Source organism: Talaromyces amestolkiae (genome assembly GCF_001896365.1).
Source record: "Talaromyces amestolkiae strain CIB chromosome Unknown scaffold3.1, whole genome shotgun sequence".
NCBI lineage: Eukaryota > Fungi > Ascomycota > Eurotiomycetes > Eurotiales > Trichocomaceae > Talaromyces > Talaromyces amestolkiae.
The window spans coordinates 1,113,188-1,132,130 of record NW_024468039.1 but is presented as its reverse complement, the minus strand read 5'-3'; the positions used below and the strand labels follow the sequence as shown (position 1 = coordinate 1,132,130).

The window sequence follows — 18,943 nt, the reverse complement described above, 5'->3', positions numbered from 1 at the left end:
TGTTCGAACTCCAACCAAAGCAAGCAAAATGAAAGCTACAAACTCACTACTTCGCATTTCCTGGTTGATATTATTGAGTAATGTCGTTCAGGCTACCAATGATCCTCTTGTCTACCGTGAAATTACCGGCTTTGTACCTGCAGCTTCAGCAAATGTCACCACTTTAATGGAATTCATTGCTGGTCGACCTGACCTTAGCACCTTGGCTAAAAACATCGGGGAAGTGGGAGGCTTTTTAGAAGCTTTCAACACGACTCCTAACTGGTCATTTACCTTCTTTGCACCCAACAACGACGCATTTATGAGCCATACAGGAGAGTATTTCAACACATTTCAAGCAACTCCGTAAGAGAAATATTCAGAATCCTGACTTCATTAACTTACTTCCTGAAACAGAAAAGGCAAATGGCAGCTGGGCAACACTATATTGCATCATTATGTGCCAAATACTAAGCTTGCCTCTACTGTGTTTAACAGCACCTATCAAAGAATTCAGGTGAGTTGGTGATTATCGAGTTTTGAAGAGGTCGCGATATTGACTTCTGGTGTAGACTGCTACCTATCTATATGTCGGCACACAGGCCGAGAATGGAACTGTTGTGCTAAATCAAGTTGCCAATATCGTGGAAAAGGACATATCGGTTACAAATGTGAGATTTTATCCCTCAAAAATCTCTTGGTTGGGTAGAATGTAATTCTCATCATACATAGGGTGTTGTTCACATCATAGATCGAATTTTGGATCCCTCGGCACAAATATTCGAAGCTGAGCTTCCTAAAATCTCCCAGGCCTTCATTCCTGGAAGTTGCTCAAACGCGGCTCTTGCATACTGCTAAATTAAAGAAGCAAATCAATATTCTTTAGCATTATATAGTAAAGTAGTCTGTGGGTACTTAGGGTCTATAATACAAACATGAATCTTGCATAACTAAGATTGTTTATCAAATGATGCGATCAAATACCTAGGCGGCATCGATTTCTTGACAACCTTTGAACGGTCGATACAAGGAACAATATCATTGCAATCTCGACTTAGTAGAAAAGGCTACTTCTAGCCTGCGTTTCTATCGTCCCAATCCGGTTTCTACTAAGCTTACCCTTAACATGCTCATTTGGCCCCCGCGATACATTTCACCTCTTAGAATCATGGAAAAGATAATGTAGAGTTGCAGTAGTAGACTATTGAATGAAATCAGGACCAAACTTTTTTCAATGACGTTAGGCATGTGCCTACGTGTAACATTCCCGCATCGAATATGGGGTACAAATCATGGGGTGCAGCATACAATCAATTTATCCGCCACACGGAGATCCCCCAGCGACATTCCGGGATATAGAGCATCTGACTGATAATTCTTGAGATATTGAACTTGGCCGGACAAGTCTCAGGAGAAAATTGAAGGATGCAAATGAAGTAGACAGAGGGGCGTGGGGAAGGAGCAGAACGATGTTTCATGTCACATGATTACACTTTTGGATTTGTTATAAAATGATCCTCGAACACTCTGAAGGTTATTATGGATTGTGAAATATACCGTTTCCATAAGGAAGTCCTACTGATTCTTTGCGTACTGAATCCTTTTCTGATAGCCAATCATGATATCCAAATCTTTCTTGTTGCTTTTCTCGGCCTTCGTGCCATTCATACAGGCTGCGTTCGTTCATCCTGGTGCCATGCACACTGCTGCTGATTTTACACGTATCAAGAACTATGTAGCTGCGAAATCAACGCCCTGGTATACCGGGTGGGAGCTCCTACTGAACAGCTCATATGCTCAAAGTACCTACACATCACACGCTGTTGCAACAATCTACCGAGGCGACGACGGCATTCATGCTCAGAACTACGCTTTACTCTATGATGACGCTGCTGCTATGTATCAGCTTGCCATTCGCTGGCGAATTTCCGGAGACGCCACATACGCCGATGCTGCCGTGAACCTTCTCAACTCCTGGGGTACAACATTGAAACTCATTTCAGGTAACCCAGATCAGTGGCTTGCAACTGGTCTATATGGTTACCAGCTTGCTAATGCCGCCGAAATTATGCGAGACTATTCTGGATGGTCCTCGACCGATTTCGCGACCTTCCAACATATGATGGAAGACGTCTTCGCAGCCCAGAACGAGTACTTCCTTCTCACACACAATGGTTCCGCGAACATCCCTTATGCCAATTGGGATTTGTGCAATATGGCCTCCATGCTTTCCATTGGTATCCTAAATGACAACGCGACAAAATATGATTGGGTCTTGGACTATTTCTATAACGGATGGGGCCACGGCGCAGTTGGAAATAAAACAAACTTCATCATTGCCAACTTTACCGAATCTGGGTCGTCAAAAATTCTGTCTCAAGGCCAAGAGGCCGGCCGTGACCAGGGCCATGCTACTCTGGATTTTACGCTCGCGGGCGTTCTAGCTCAGCAAGCTTACAATCAAGGCACTGACCTCTTCGCTGCCGTTGGCAATGCTTTTCTAAAAGGGTACTTAGTAGTGGCCTATCAAATAACGTAGTTCTGAACCATTCAGCTAACTAATTTATAGGTCAGAGTATGTCTCCAAGTATAATGTTGGGTATGATGTTCCATATACCACATATGTTAGCTACGAAGGTACACAATCTGTGATCTCTGACAGCGCCCGTGGAGATGTCCGTCCGGGATTTGAGCTCTTATACGCTCATTACAATGACCTTAAGAAGCTCAATGCGTCGTGGACTGGAAGGTATCGTGACTACGTTAACAGCAACATCTCAGCAGGCGTTGAGGGTGGCGGAGGTAACTATGGTACTAATAGCGGTGGTTTCGATGGTCTTGGATTCGGCACTCTGTTATTCAGACTGACAGCATGAACTTGTGTGCGGTTCCGCAGAAAAATTTTCAATGTGGTTCGAGCAACTGATAAGCATTTCTCGTTTTTACGGAGATGGTGACATCTTTGTTGTGTCAAAATCTCTTCGCAATACTATGTCTCGACCTTCATGCCCATTTAAGTGTTTGACTTGCCACGACAGAATCTTGAACAGATACCTTCTTTGAAATATTGTGACACATAAAGTTATGCGAAATGCAAAATGCGACGTTTTGTGTGTGTCATTTCTTGTGGATTCAGATTCCGGGATGCGGGTGAATTCTCGGAGGGTGGCCGTTCTTTAGGCTTCATGCCCTAAGGTAATAGGAGTACGTAGAGGAAATCAAACGATTACTAAACTTTTTTGAAACCTCACGGCTTCTGGATGCAGGACTCTCTTGTTCAGAGGCAATTAATGCGCACTATTTTGTCGCCCTAAGCTCCGGAGGTGCCTCCGGGGATCGAGATCAGAATACAGAGTAGTCGCTCCTTGATTTATCTTCCAACTTTGCATCTCGGATCAATTGATATTAGCACATGAAGGGTTCGCCAGTGGTAAACCAAGCGTGGGGGAACCAGGGGTATCATAGGAAGCATCATGCCGGGCGGGGAAATTAAGCTTTTGAAAAATGAAGTTAGGTTCACCTTGAACATTGATTGATCTCACATTCTCAACTAGTCCTTATTTATGCATGTTGATATAGTATATTATATAGTAGGCATCCCCAGCAAATTGACACAACATAAGCTCTCACGGTTGTCAAATATTTGTCACAAATTTGTCCTACGCTTGATATCATCATCATCTTCTTCTTCTTATGCGCCCCACCAGTAATGATTATCACCAGAAAAAGTGGACTAAGTCCTCTTTCAGTATTGTTTTGCATATGTATCTTCATCCAAGGTGCATTAGCAACGGGGGGTCTGAATGGATTGCCCATTTTGAACGGCCCCATCAATACCGTTCCCAGAACACCAGGAATGAAAACACGTGTTGGTGACTTCATACACCCAGGTCTATGGCACACGCACGATGATCTTGAGAGGATTAGAAATGGGGTGTTGAACAATGAGGAGCCATGGAAATCGGCTTATGCCAACTTCAGCATTAACTCATATTCCCAGGCTAATGTGAGTTCTTTGACGAAACACCAATACACTTTCACTCTCAAAAATGCTAAGTTGGGTTCGGTAGTACACCATGAAAGGGCCGTACAGTGTTCTCTGCAGGGGTTCTTGCAGTAACTACACGAGTTTTAGCCAGGACGTCCGGGCAGCCTACCAGAACGCTTTGATGTGGTACATCACTAAGGAGCAAGGTCATTGGGATCGGGCGACGACGATTCTTGATTCCTGGGGCTCCAACTTGACTAACATTATTGGAACTGACACTTCCCTTTTGGTGGGACTTGAGGGTGACTTTTTTGCCAATGCGGGTGAGATTATGCGATGGGAAGGCAATTGGACCGAGAAAGGTGCCGCGGCCATTGGAACATCTGGCTTTTCCAACCAGCTATACTGGTTGTTTGCCAGACAGTCTGTCGTTATTGGCCAGGCCAACTATGGAATGGTGAGTATCAAAGGATTGCTATCGTTTGGTGTATACCTTGATGACGTGCAGATGGTAAGTGAACCTCCGTTGGTTGCAGCTTAGATTGACGAAGAGATTAAAAATGTCCCAAATTAACTCTTTCCAGTACAACTACGCCCTTCACGCCTGGCAAAATGATCTTTGCGCGGGTATTTATGGGAACTTTGACCCCGCGACAGGTCAGAGCGCCGAAACAGGGCGAGACCAGCAGCATTCTCAGGGGGGCCTTGGATGGACTGCTGAGGCAGCCAGGGTTGTCCAATCCCAGGGTACAGACTTGTATTCATTTGATAATAATATGTTACTCAAAGCAGCAGAATACGCTGCTCAGTACAATCTCGGATATGATGTCCCATACGACGAGAAGTTTTACCGCTGCGAAGCGATACTTGTAAATGGACCGTGGTCGGGCCCTTCTCCTATGGGTCGAGGGTACCAGAGCAGTCCATCAGTTTGGGATGTAAGTACTGGATGATATGCAATTCTGCAAATAATTTGTGGTCACTTACTTACCAATGATGCAGATCCTTTACTATCAATATGTCGTCAAGCGTGGTGTCACCGCGCCTTGGCTGACAAAAATCAAGAAAGCTATAGACTCGATTGGCGGCGAACGTATAGGTGAGTTTGCTGTTTTTTCGGCATGATGATTTTCTACCCGTTCACAAATATTGAGCTGCGGGGACTGACAACACTTTTGGTGGTAGGAACGACCAATATTGACGATCATCCGAGCTGGGGAGACTTGATTTGGTCCTACCCAGGGAAAGGCTCCTTCTTGAATAACGACAGCTATACTATCTGGGGCGGTGGAGAGATTGGACAAAATGGAACAGGAAATTTGAATCTCACTTAGTCTTCCTTTGAGCTTTAATCTAAGGAGTGTTGATGGTATGCTTATATGGAAGTTTTGGCTCGAAGCTCTACCAAACAGGTGATTTGTGGCCGGCGGATCAGTTTTCCAAGCTTGTCTTACTCGTAGACGTTCCAGGCTCTTTTTTATCTCAGCAAGCTCAGCTGCTCTTCGCGGATTATGTAAGCTAGATTCTGCCAATTAAGTTAAGTACCCGTTCTGGATTGGCTCGAGCGCAGCAAAGAGCGTCCGAGAACTTCATGTCACCATTTATTAGTAATTTAGTGATTTTAAATTGATAAATTTCTCAGACCCTTCTGCGGAGGATTCGCTTCGCGATTGGGTAAGCCAATTAGCAGCTCTGCTGCGAAGTCTGTCACGCCGTAATTAGCACGTCCTCCTTGTTGAGATAAGCTCTTTTGAGCTCCACGTGTGTACCGCTAAGATATCCATTGCTATGGAGCTCGGGCACGCTAATTGTTGTACCTACGTACTACTCATAGTACGTACATAGTATGTACATAGTACCTAGGTCCAGTGCTAGTCGCTGTTAGAGCTTATGGCAAATGTAGGATCCAGTGGTCCACTGCTAGGATGATCCATGTTTGGGGGGTTTGCGCCCCGCTGGTCACTTAATTCATCAATATTAACGTTCGTCAATGAGCATGTTGCAGTGCCCCCAAGATGTATGCTACACCGATTGAGAAAACGAGAATAGAAGCAATGAAACATGATTCTCAACATCCTGTAGTCTTTTTAACGTGTCACACACCGAAAATCATGCATCAAGTTGATAATTATTGTTCATACCTTTAAAGTAATCCATCCATCTCTCGTGGGTACTAAGGAGCCGGGTCAGCACCGATAATTAAGGTACCAGAGTCCAGGATTTGGAATGCACCAAGCGTTTAAGCGAGGCTTCTAGTGGCCGGGGAACTGGCTCCCAGCCTCCGCGAAGCCCTGTCTCCGCAAGTTCGTAAGTTAAACCGTCGATCCCTGGGACAAAACCGCTCAGACATGGCCTTAGCAACACATGGCGATCGTCTTTCTGGCTATAGTGCTCCAAAGACTGAGGTTCAATCTGTAGTCCCAACAGCTGTCGATACGGTACAGTTTGATTCCTAAAATCATGACTTAGTTCTCTGGTCTTCAAGCGATTGTGGATAACGTCGTTCTGAGACGCGGTGATTGGTGGTGGTGGCTTCTTGGTCGCGGCCAAACTACTTTGAGATGGATCAGCACGGTTCAACAAACCCCAGATAGGAATATCGACGTCTTTGTCTCCGCGCTTACCTCCGTATAGTCCGTATCTAACTCTGTATGGGATGGTACGCCCTCAAATGTGAGCCACACGAAGTATTCCGTACGGAGAGTAGTCATCGTACTGCTGTGGGTAATTCACGTACTAGTTAGTACATTTGTCCATAACAAGATATGGTTCCACATTAAAATTGAGGCTCCGTCGCTGAAGACCCAAGAATAAACAAACTAAGCACTAGTGTGTCGGGTTTTGGATTTGAAAACAGTGAGTCCATTATGATGATTCCGTCGCTGGAGCAGATAAAAATACTCAGCGCCTGTGCCCCAGGGGTGTGTCGCGTAATTTCACACTAAATTTCCGACGCACACAACAAATGTCTGGCTCTTTTTTTCCCTGATTTTGATAGTAAATGCCATTATCAACAAGGCTGGGGTGACAGGGTGGTCGGTGATTGTGGACTCCCTCGCTAATGAATCCCTAGTAAGATCTTTGCTTGCTCGCTTGGACCTTACTCAATAATGATTATTGAGTCACATACCCGATCGACCAGGTTTTCTTGAACAAAATTGTGCCAGTATTCAATCTTTTACACAGTCCAAAGATTGAATTCGCAATTTCGCGAGGTTCGCTTGCAAAGCTAAACCCAGAAGCGACGCGTCGAGGTCGAACTCGTTCAGTCATTCTAAAGCTGAAGATTTACCCTTGGTAAAGATTATTTTCTTCTTGGTCACCCTCCTTTGTTCAAGGTCTCTTGGAGCCTGAATATTTGATTCCTTCCACTTTCGACCATGGTGTCCTTCGCAGACCTTTGTAAGTCGTTATTCAAGACGCCGACCGGAAGTGAGACGTTACCCACGTCTGTTTCCCCGGGCGAGAGCAGACCTATCGAGGGAGGTAAGTTTCATTCAATGCACCGATTTGTTCAATCCATTTGCTGATGAAAGATTGTGTATCGCCTACAGAACAGCCACCATCCTCTCCAACGACGCCCATACCGCCAACATCGGCCCAGCGAACTCAAAGTAGAAAACTGCGTCCAGACCAGATCCCTATCCTTAAAGATGTGAGAATTGCTTTCCCAAGAAACAAAACCTCAAATAGGTCATTGTGTTGACGTCAAGTTAGGAGGTACCTATATAAGTTGTCCAGGGACGTTGCGGATGTGGGTCCATACAATCACGGCGTACCTTGCCCCAGATTCGATCGCCTGAATCGCTGACGATGAATCCACTTGAAATTGAAAAGTTGCCAGTCGCCCGATACTGTTTCTGAGTGTTGTACGGGACAGTTGTGAGTGAGATAGGCGCATAGCCGTGAATAATAGGTGGAAGCCTTCGAAGCAGAATACAGTCCCCATTATCTTTCTTTCTCGTTGGGTTTCGCTGGGATATTCAGGCCACTTCAAAATCGTGGTAATGAGCTGATACAAAAGAATTTCGGGTTTGCTTTTGGGTTTTGATTATTAATATTGATAGAAATATCAGAAAAGTTGATTTGCTGAGATTATATGAATATTTTTAGTACCAGTACAAGCGATTTAGAAGAGATCATGGATGCTCATGAATGCTGTCGAGTTTTGCTGCATCTCGGTAGGTCAATTCATTGGACTAGCTGCAGGTCACTTTAGCAGGATTACGCTGCAAGGATTCAATGGTTGACACGTGAGATGAACCTACCTTTGCCCATCATCTGGCATTCATTATTTCAATCCATTCTTTAACAACTCCTCGACATAGGGCTAAATGGTCAAGATTTCGAGTTTCTTCCCAAGTGCAACCCACTGACATTGTATGCAGACACATTGCTCTTATCATTTGAGCACTCAAACGTCGAAACTCGTCCATTGATTGTCATTGAGGCTTTGAGTGTATCCTCATCGCCCTTACTTGATGATCCCTTCTTCAGCTCTTCTCTTTCACAAAGATGAAATACAAGTAGATGACAAAGTTTAAAAGAGAGGAATAGAGAAGACTGCGATTTCTTACCAATATTAGCCGAGGCATTAAAAAGCCAATAGGCACCCTTTTCACCCGTCTAGTCTCGTCACATCAGTCGGTGACTCCCATAGGCTAGACTAGACGGAGAACAATGCAACCTGACCTACATCACTTCACACTTCTGCGAGAGCTATACATGTGCTTACATGTACATAACATCAACCAATTGTTACTTTATGGTTTTGGGCTAGGCACGGCCCGTACTCGGGCCGCTGTGCATAATGTTTGGGACTCCATCGCCTGGGAAAGAGGCCAGGAAGGATTAAAGGTGTGGAAATTTTTTGTGGGGTTAAATTATCTCGTCATTGCATTGCATTGATGGAGTACATGTGTATCACTTTGAGTGTTGATTTAGATCTCAACCTAGCATTTTAGTGCCCACCAAGATGACTCGCGAACAAACTTCACGAGTCGTTTCGTCTGTTAACGAGCGTCTGTCTAAACAGCATACCTAAATCGATTAACAGGATATGAATCATATAGCATAAAGCGACATCACCATCTCTCTATGGCATAACTTGTCTTCTCTTGATGACAGGATACTTGTTGCCCAACGTGCCGTCAATTCCTGCCATTAACTGCGGACTTAATTTCTGAAACACGCCCGACGACCTCACACTTTCATAAATTTGATCTGGGTGGCTAGCGCCCGTAATGGTCGATTTCACTTTCGTGTTAGCTAACACCCAAGCCAAAGTCTTGCTTGCCTGGGACAAGTCGAACTTATAACTGTCTTGAGCTTTGATACGACAGCCTTGTTGGCATCCCATTCCTTGCCACCAATTCTGTTTCTCATGCGCTCAAAAGATGTATGTATACTGCTCACCAAAGGGGGTTCCCTAAAATCCTATGGCAATAATTCCCTGTCACCATGCCAACCTTCACAGGATCAACAACAGTAAGAACGAGTCCTACTTCTTCATACAAATGAGCAAACTCTTTCTCAACCTTATTCCATATAAGCAAGTCGTACTGTGGCTGTTCCATCACTAGACCAATTAGTTAATCCGAGTATATATGCGTACCGCCGTGCCATTGCGATTTCTTCGGCATTTCATTCTTAGGTACTCCTGTAGAACGCCTTCCCTGCATTGATGACATAATTAAAAGCATGGAGGATGTTTTCGTGGAAACAATTCTATCCGGTTGACGAGCAACAACTATCGACGTACTCTAGATCTCGACTTTTGAGTGAACTATTGAGTCTTTCGATAATTTTTTGAGCGATAAACCACGATTATTCACCGGGTTTTCGACCAAGACCTTGCCGCGGAGAACCTGGTCGATGATATCTAGCTCAAGATCCTTGATTTGGTAAATAAGCTGACTGCAACTTAGTAGCTACTACAATGTCATTTCATTCTCAACTAAATTTCTTGGTAGTCTGGTCCACGATGCGCTCAGATGAAATAGCATTCAGCCCAGTCGAAGAGTTCGATGCCCACGTTATATGCTGCTTTCGTTTAAGCAGGCGTATTATCTGGAGTAATCTATGGAATCAAAAATATAGATATATACGGGCATTAAATCGTACCAATCTCAACATGTCCTTGATATTCAAGCCAACTCCCAAGAGAAATAGCAGAGACTTGCAGCCCTGACCAACCAAGAAAGCGATACTGTCTGTACCTTTGAAATACCTTACCTTCTGGGATTGGCATTTTTGGCCATAAACTACTGCTCGAAAAAACCCCTCGAAAATCACAGGGATACTTTTGACATTGGTTTAGGTACCTAGATAGACCTAGGTATGCGACAAACAGATGAGAGATACCTAGCTTCTTTCAACGTGAACCGGGAGGTTCATCACAGCCATGATCCAATAGCATGACAATAAAGATGTCATTCCTCATTATTTTCTTCTTACCTTCTTCTCTCGCTAGGAGTTGGCGTATGAGTGGGCTTCTTGTCCTTAAACTCTTAAATCCAGCGTGTCCGGTACCGGCAATCTCCATCCCGGTTCAGGTCACAGTTTGAAGCCATAAATTGCGACTGAAGTTCAATGTCCCTGGTGGGCAATCAGAATGTAATTGATTATCAAAATTTCCTTGTATTATCCAAGCCATTCTCCTCCGATCGGTCCAACCGTCAAAATGAGTAAAACAGCCCTCCTCGTGATGGACTACCAGGCCGGCATTATCTCTCGCTTGCCGTTGCCCACAGACCATCTCCAGCGCCTCGCAAAAACAATCGATACTGCACGTCCTCATGTCAAGGTCATCTACGTCACAGTCGCCTTTCGCCCCGGTCATCCCGAGATTTCAGCTTCAAATGCCACCTTCAGCGCTGCTAAGCAGAACAATTTGTACATAAGCGGCTCCCCCGAGACTCAAATTGATCCGGCTATCGCCCCCAAAGAGGGCGACATTCTCATTGAGAAGAAGCGTGTTAGTGCATTTACCGGCAGTGGCTTGGATCTTGTCCTGAAAGGCCTGGGTGTTGAGACATTGGTGTTGGCGGGKATCAGCACTGGAGGTGTGGTTCTTTCGACCGTTTGTGAAGCGGCGGATAAGGATTTCAAACTTGTTATCCTGAAGGATCTCTGTGCGGATGGTAATGAGGATCTTCATAATACACTGTTGAACAATATTTTCAAGAAGAGAGGAGAGGTCTTGGAAGCTGAGGAGTGGTTGCAGAGATTCGACGCCTGAGATCTCTTCTTGTTGAGATTGGAAATTGCACATTACTAAATTTGGGACTTGTAGATTGCCTATTGTAGATGCATTTAGAATTGAACAATTCTACTCACAAATATACTATCGCCAAGGCCGGCTTTTGTGTCATTAGGACTTTCCTCAATGTATAGGAATCTATCTATTTAGGCACTCGCGTCTGCCACGTTCTTAAAAAGCCTCTGCATATTCTCCATTGCACTCTTTGCAAATTTGCCCACATCGTACTCTTTTCCCGTGCCGTCTGGACCACTATCAAATATCTCCATGGAAAACCAGCCTCTAAATCTTGTCCTGAGTACCGCTTTCGTTACATCTTCGATTGGTAAATATCCACCATTATACGGCATCGGCCGGAAGTCATGACTCCACTGTCCTCGAGGGAGCAAGTCATTTTTAATCTTCCTTTCAATAGGAGTATTTGGCTTATATGCATCTGATATCTGTAGCAGATAGATCTTTTCTGCGGGAATCGAGGAGGCCAATTCTTCCATACTGTCTTTCCATCGCTTCTCCAGTTCAGTCTTGGATACCTCTTCAATCAGTCCCGAGGCTGTTGTAGGATCAGCCCACTCGCTACCCGCTGTTTGGAAAGTGTCGAGACATAACCCGACATTTGGTCTGTCGACCTGTTGCACGATTTCCCATACCGCCTTCCATGTCGGCGCATGTGTGGACCAACACCAGTTCTCGTAGGCCATCCGGAAATTTTCTTTAGCCAGCATATCTGCAAGTTCCTGGAGGTCTTGTACAATTTCGTTGCGATCGGTCGTTATTCTATCTTCATCTGAGCTGTCCGTTGACCCGACCTAGATTTCAATGCTCAATTAGAATGCGATTATCGATAATTATTGCTGGGGAGATCACCTGTAACAAATCCGTCCCACAGGCTTTCATTATTTTAATCCAATTTTTCGCTCTTGAAAATGCTTCCTCTCTTTCTGGAGACCCATTCGGCCATCCCTCAAAATTCGCAAATGGTTGCAGCATCATGATCTCGAGATTCAACTGCTGACACAATTTCCCGATTTCTTGCGCTGCCCTGCACAGATCATCATAATCGTCGGGTCCGACTTTTTTATCCAAGAGCTGCTCTGCATACTGCTTAATATCCGGGAACGATAGTTCAATTCCTACGAAGCCCGCATTTGTGATTGCTTCGAGTCTTTGAGAGAGTGAATCGGTGACTTTCCCAATGGAGCAGCTGGCGTAAGAGAGAGGGATCCTCCGCAGGGAGCTTAGATTTATTTTTGATGATTCGACCATTCTGAATATATGCGCCTCAATTGGATATCAAACATTCAATTAGAATTGAAGATAGCCATAGGAGGACTGAGAATGAGTCAAACATGTTTACCGAGATGATACTTTTCTGCTCCGGATTGTTGATGATAGTGATGTAATCCCCACATCATGCTTTGGTGCTCCATATTTTCCGATCAATACAAGCATTTGCAAGGCCGACTCGTTCTTTTCTTTTATAAGAGCATTCTGACAATGAAATTTCTTCGAAGAAAGACGAGAGATAGATAGCATGAAATGACGTAATGAATTTGTCGCGGTGAGGTATATACCGGACAACAAGCCCGCACACACAAATTTATTAGTCTTGTATAAAGTTGCTTCATATTTATTCTAGGCGCTTCAATATCATCTTCATTTGATCAAGTATTAACTATACTGGAATCGAAATGCCACACGTAGACCCTATTCAAGAATGGAAGGTGATCGGTGTCGTCGGTGCCGGGAGCATGGGCTCCATGATGGCCTTCGCATTCGCTGAATTGGGACTGGATGTTTCGATTTGGGACGTTGCAGGAAAAAATGTCGATAAATTGCTGGAAAATGTCGAGAAATCACGAGAAAAACTCCAGGGAAAAATTAACGGCTTCAAAAAGATCGACGAATTCATGACAAGCCTCGAAGGCAAGGGGACGCGAAACTTATTCCTCTTTTCAATCACACATGGAGAACCTGCAGATTCGGTGTTGCATCAAATGAAAGGAAAATTGAAAAGTGGCGATATCATTCTAGATGGTGGAAATGAGTATTATCGTCGGACAGAGCGACGCCAACAGGAACTCAAGCCCCTTGGAGTAAGCTGGATTGGAATGGGGGTGTCCGGTGGCTACCAGTCTGCTCGCCGGGGACCAAGTCTGTCTCCTGGTGGCGACAAAAAGGCCATTGAGCAGGTGCTGCCATTATTGGAGCTCTATTCTGCCAAAGATAAGAAGACCGGCAAACCATGCGTGACTTATATTGGCCCTGGCGGATCCGGTCATTATGTCAAGATGTGTCACAATGGTATCGAAGGAGGCCTTCTATCCACAACATGTGAAGCATGGGATATAATGCACAAAGGTCTTGGTATGAGCTACGACGAAATCGGCGACATTTTCAAGGCATGGTCAAGCCATGGCGAATTAAGAAACAATTTTCTTCTCAACATCGGAGTTGACATTTGCCATCGAAAGAAATCCGCACAAGGGGATGGCAGGGGTGAAGGCGTTGATCCGGCTGGGGGACATGTATTAGACGATGTCCTTGACAAGGTAGTCCAAGACGATGACAACACAGAAGGGACTCCACTATGGTCAATCATGGAGTCTGCTCTTCGACACGTCTCTAGCCCTAGTCTAGCTACGGCACACTATATGCGTATCGCTAGTGGAAACAGGAACCAACGAGTTCGCGTCGCTAAGAAGCTTGATTTACCCGAGCCAAAGCGGATCGACATTAAAGATAAAAATGACTTTCTAGAGCAATTGCGCCGCGCCGTGTACGCTTCGTTTCTCTGTTCTTACTGTCAAGGTCTAGAACTTATCGCGCGAGCTTCTGCCGACGAACGCTGGGGAGTGGATCTCGGAAAATGTATTCAGATTTGGCGAGCCGGTTGCATCATACAATCTGAAGCTATCGCCGATATGTTGCAGCCAATCTTAGCTCAGGACGTTCAAATCATGAATATCAAATTGATCGATGAAGTTTCACGAGATCTTCGCAATAATTTCGAGTCTTTGAAAGAGGTTGTTCTCCGTGGCACTGAATCGGATGCGTGCATCCCTTCACTGTCCGCGTCGTTGGAGTACTTGAAGTATGAAAGTAGCACAAAGTTGCCTACTCAATTCATGGAAGCGGAGATGGATTACTTCGGGGCTCATGCATACAATAAGCCGTGCAAGCCAGGTGAGGATCCTGGGCCGGTCAAAAAAGGGCCGCATCATTACGAGTGGAAACCAGCATGACGCGCTGCTCATTGTACGTAGCCATCCTGTACCTAGTCTTTCATATTAATTCGTGTTCGAATTTCAATTCCTCATTCGCCTAAAGTACCATCCATGGATAGAATGATAGTTTACCCTTCAAACTTAGATAGGCGGTTATTTAATATCCTTTCCTGCAGGCTGACTTCCCTGTACTGAAATGTTTTTGAGCGATTTGCCGTGTATACCGTGTATGCCGTGTATACCGTGATTATAAGATAGGTGATATAAACACACACTACGTAATTTCATCCTGAGAAGCAAGTATCTGGCTAAATACTTGCATAACCTTATCGCCTATAGCATGAATCCACTATAACAAACCTCCACCAGAAATCGTTCAACCATTGGTGGCAAATCACCCAGATAAAATAGTCTCGGAGATCGCCCCTCGACTTGGCTAGAGTCAAGCAATAAGTGCATTTTTAATGAACTTGTGAAATAAATTAAGCGTTTCTTTTCCGACAAATATGACGAAACACTCGACAACGTGCGCAGATCAGGCGGGCTCTATTATATTGAGTACCGTGAGCTGCAAAGAAAAAATAGTAAGCGTACAAAAATTTTCAATTCTCAATATAAAATATATGCATATCTGAGTTCATCTAATATAAAAAAGTAACCTTAGAGAAGGACTAAAGGCATGGATGAGACGCACGTGTAAGGCATAACCCTAACTATTGATGCAGCGTCGGCGGCTACCTAGGCAAAAGTATAGGGGCACCCCCGCACCTATAGTCGTATCTGAAGTATATAAACCCGAGGAAATGCATGTCTTATCCTTAAATTTTATGAAAAACGTAGTTTAGCTCACGATCAATTATCCATCGACACCATGAACATCGTGTCTTTATTGAGCGCCGGGTCGGTGCTGGCTTTACTCGTCAGCGCTGCAGTGCCCAGCAAGAGAGATACAGCTTCCACGATCTGGTCTGATATCGAAAATGCAACGACATGTACTGGTTGTGAGGTTGGTACTGATACCTAGACTTTTTTGATCAAATATAACTTACACCAAGTATCTAGAGTCTTCTGGTTGTTCTTCAGGCACTGGCACATCTGGGCAACGACGACTTTACCAGTGTCATAACCGAAGTGTGCATTGATGCCGGTGTAAGTAATCGCCAGATTCATTTCTTCCAGGGTACTAGTCTAATATACCGTCCAGGTCGAGGATTCAGACGTCTGTACTGGCGCTATAGGTCTCGATGGGCCCATCTTGGCTCATGATCTTCGACAAATGACCGTTGGCACTCACACCGCCCAGCTATTTTGCAACACCATCTTTGGACTATGTCCCTTCCCTGCAGTTACTGCCTACAATGTAACATTCCCATCAGCCAAACCAGCGACTAGCCGACCAGCTGTTAGCGGCAAGACTCCTATTGAAGTCGTGCATTACAGCGACATTCACGTCGATCTCTCTTACGAGACTGGAAGTAGCTATAACTGCACAAAGAACATTTGCTGCCGGCCTTATACCAGCGCAGATGCTCCAGGAAATACTTCTTATCCTGCCGGCCCCTATGGCAACCATGCATGCGACTCCCCGGTTACCCTTGAAGAGAGCATGTATGCTGCTATTCAAAAGATTGCACCCAATGCGGCTTTTACGCTGTTCACTGGAGATGTCGTCGAGGGTGCTGTGTGGTTGGTAAATGAGACCGAGGTTACCAATGACCTTAAGAATGCATATACAAAGATGACAGCACTAGGTCAAGTCTATGCTACCGTTGGGTAAGTCTGCTCCATCACTTCTTTTGGTGAAAAGTTTGGTCAGACTAACGATCAAAGAAATCACGATGCCGCACCTGTAAATTCCTTTCCTCCTGCAGCCGTGGATACGACTATCAGTAGCCAATGGGTCTACGATACTCTCTCAAGTCTATGGGAAACGTGGATCGGCTCTACGGCATCAACAACAGCCGACACAAATCCCGGAGCATACTCTGTCCTCTACCCCGGAGGTAACCTGCACATCATTTCTATCAACACAAACATGTACTACAAAGAGAACTTCTGGCTTTATGAGGCCACAATGGAGACAGATCCTAGCGGCCAGCTCGCCTGGTTGGTTACTGAGCTTCAAGCTGCTGAAGATGCCGGAGAGCGAGTTTATATCATTGGCCATATGCCGATGGGTGCTGGAGATGCGTTCCATGATGGTTCAAATTATTTCGATCAGATCGTGAATCGTTATGAAGCTACTATTGCTGCGCTCTTCTTTGGTTGGTTTTCCTCTAATTCGGTATTGATTATGGATGCAAACTTACAAACTTCTAGGGCATACTCACAAAGACGAGTTCGAGATTAGTTACAGCGACTATACTGCGCAAACTTACTCCAACGCTGTCGAGCTCTCATACGTCGCCCCAGCCCTGACCCCAACGAGCGGTATGCCAGCCTTCCGCGTGTACTCTGTCGATCCCGAGACTTTCGCTATCCTCGACATGACGACCTACATAGCCGATATGTCAGACTCTACCTACCAGACGGCTGGCCCAACATGGACCAAATACTACAGCGTCAAGGAAGCCTACGGTCCATTGGTGACACCACCTCTCACCTCTGCTTCTGCAGAGCTGACACCAGCTTTCTGGCACAATCTGACAGAAGTCTTGAGCTCTAATCAGACTGCTTTCAATGAGTATTATGCTCGTAAATCTCGTGGCTATGATGTCAGTTCGTGCACGGGCACTTGTGTGACGGATGAGATTTGCCAGTTGCGTGCTGCGCAGTCGCAGTATAACTGTGTCACTGTCTCGCCGGGTATCAACTTCAAGCGGGATGGTACCCAGACCTCTGTTTCGGATGGAGCTCATCGTGACAGTTGTGAGGGTAGTCCTGCTAAGAGTATTCTCAAGGCTTTGTTGACAAAGAAGGACGTAAAAGAAGAGATTGAGAAGAGAACCAGCATATTGGCTAAGAGGAAGGCTAACTAGCCTGTACATAGCCAATATCATAACGAACCGGCTAGCTATGGATATGTAATATCTATCAGTAGTTCATCAATTCCAAGGTCAGCTATTACCTTGTAGATAGTTTTACTAGTTCGGTTGTTTGGGAATGAGCCGAGCTGGACGATTCTCAACATTTGATTCGCAGCCTAAAATTAATTCCCTATGACATCTCTTTTATCAAATCCAACGAGCCTACCTATTTTTATTTACGGCGTAAGTCATAGGCTCTTCTAAGCGCCCATGCATCGCTGACGCACACCCTTCTAACTGAATGATTGGCCGGAAGCCCTAGCTCGATGCATCACCGGCGGTTAAGTCCTACTCGTACGTACCCAGTTGACTAGCAGTTTCATATTAATCAAAAAGAATTATTTCTACCGCTGGTTTCATAATATTCGCCGAGACATATTTACTCCCTGGATTCTATCTTCCTCACCATAGCCAGTTGCTTCTTATTTACGAACCAAACCTATGTCTTGTCCATGAACATAGTCAGCTGAGAAGGACCAAAAAATGTCTTCGACGATTATCCTCGTTCAGTTAATTTCTATATGGGCTTCGATAGCCCGAGGAACAGGAACATGTTATTATCCCAATGGCACTGCAGTTCCGGATGGATCGTTCCAACCGTGTCGCAATACGCAATATTCCATGTGCTGCGCAACCGCACAGCGACCAGCTTACACCACAGATACATGCTTGGACAATGGATTATGTCTCAATCCTTGCGATATCGCTACGGATGAATGTGGTTCTGCATCTGGAGGAACATATTGGAGAGAGTCTTGCAGCGATCCAACATGGGCGAGTCCATTCTGCTTCAATCATTGTATATCGCCGGTGAGTTTGACAGCAAAGCAACTAAGTATCCGCTACAAATCGACTAAATCTTCGGTTTAGAATACAAATAGCAGTGCATATGCCACGACCGGGAATGACAACGCAAATAATGTGCCGATGACTCAGTGCCCGTCCGATGGCAAATGGTGCTGCGGCTACATCTCGCCTCTATCCTGCTGTTCAGATTCCAGTCGGTTTGCAGTCAACCAGACAATTGGTGTTCTGAGCTCAACATCCACTGTAGCAAGCTCTTCAACAACTATCGCTGTTAGAAGTTCGACAACGGCAGCCGCGCAGACTGCGACTACAGTGGCCACCACCACGCCGAGCACGACTCCACAAAGCGCTGGAAGTGGCACCATGAGCAAGGAGACTCAGGTGGGCATTGGCGTTGGTATTGCAGTAGGAGTCCCAATTCTCTTAGCTATCGCCCTTATACCGTGGTGTCTAAGAAGAAGAGGAAGCAAGGAAGACGCGCCCACAGATCCTACTGGTACCGGAAATGCTACTAATTCTGCATTTTATGGCCAAAAGCACGAGGTTGACGCCAGGAATAGTAGGATTAATGCTGTAATTCGGGAGAAATTTGGATATGCACAATTGTCCGAGCTGAATGCGCAACCTGTGATATATGAGATGGGTACTAGCAGAT

The 18,943-nt window shown here is 45.2% G+C and overlaps 6 protein-coding genes across 6 annotated transcripts; 5 read left to right on the top strand and 1 right to left on the bottom strand.

Annotated features, from left to right (window-relative positions):
• Positions 1-28: 28 nt before the first annotated feature.
• BHQ10_002417 (uncharacterized protein) lies at positions 29-837 on the top strand (the record flags this gene model as incomplete). Its single annotated transcript, XM_040874561.1, has 4 exons — positions 29-345; positions 397-496; positions 552-650; positions 712-837. The coding sequence occupies 4 exons, from the start codon at positions 29-31 to the stop codon at positions 835-837; spliced, it is 642 nt and encodes a 213-aa protein (XP_040730922.1).
• Positions 838-1,597: 760 nt separating this feature from the next.
• On the top strand, positions 1,598-5,301 carry BHQ10_002416 (uncharacterized protein; the record flags this gene model as incomplete). The annotated part of the gene is made up of 7 exons (XM_040874560.1): positions 1,598-2,487; positions 2,549-2,781; positions 3,870-3,985; positions 4,050-4,478; positions 4,552-4,905; positions 4,970-5,066; positions 5,153-5,301. The coding sequence occupies 7 exons, from the start codon at positions 1,598-1,600 to the stop codon at positions 5,299-5,301; spliced, it is 2,268 nt and encodes a 755-aa protein (XP_040730921.1).
• Positions 5,302-10,649: 5,348 nt separating this feature from the next.
• On the top strand, positions 10,650-11,207 carry BHQ10_002415 (uncharacterized protein; the record flags this gene model as incomplete). Its single annotated transcript, XM_040874559.1, has 1 exon — positions 10,650-11,207. The coding sequence occupies one exon, from the start codon at positions 10,650-10,652 to the stop codon at positions 11,205-11,207; it is 558 nt and encodes a 185-aa protein (XP_040730920.1).
• A 167-nt stretch (positions 11,208-11,374) lies between these two features.
• Positions 11,375-12,494, bottom strand: BHQ10_002414 (uncharacterized protein; the record flags this gene model as incomplete). The annotated part of the gene is made up of 2 exons (XM_040874558.1): positions 11,375-12,037; positions 12,096-12,494. 2 exons carry the CDS (start codon positions 12,492-12,494, stop codon positions 11,375-11,377), a joined length of 1,062 nt encoding a protein of 353 aa, XP_040730919.1.
• A 425-nt stretch (positions 12,495-12,919) lies between these two features.
• On the top strand, positions 12,920-14,473 carry BHQ10_002413 (uncharacterized protein; the record flags this gene model as incomplete). The annotated part of the gene is made up of 1 exon (XM_040874557.1): positions 12,920-14,473. The coding sequence occupies one exon, from the start codon at positions 12,920-12,922 to the stop codon at positions 14,471-14,473; it is 1,554 nt and encodes a 517-aa protein (XP_040730918.1).
• An 853-nt stretch (positions 14,474-15,326) lies between these two features.
• On the top strand, positions 15,327-17,433 carry BHQ10_002412 (uncharacterized protein; the record flags this gene model as incomplete). Its single annotated transcript, XM_040874556.1, has 5 exons — positions 15,327-15,461; positions 15,518-15,604; positions 15,660-16,228; positions 16,286-16,719; positions 16,775-17,433. The coding sequence occupies 5 exons, from the start codon at positions 15,327-15,329 to the stop codon at positions 17,431-17,433; spliced, it is 1,884 nt and encodes a 627-aa protein (XP_040730917.1).
• Between the last annotated feature and the right edge of the window lie 1,510 nt (positions 17,434-18,943).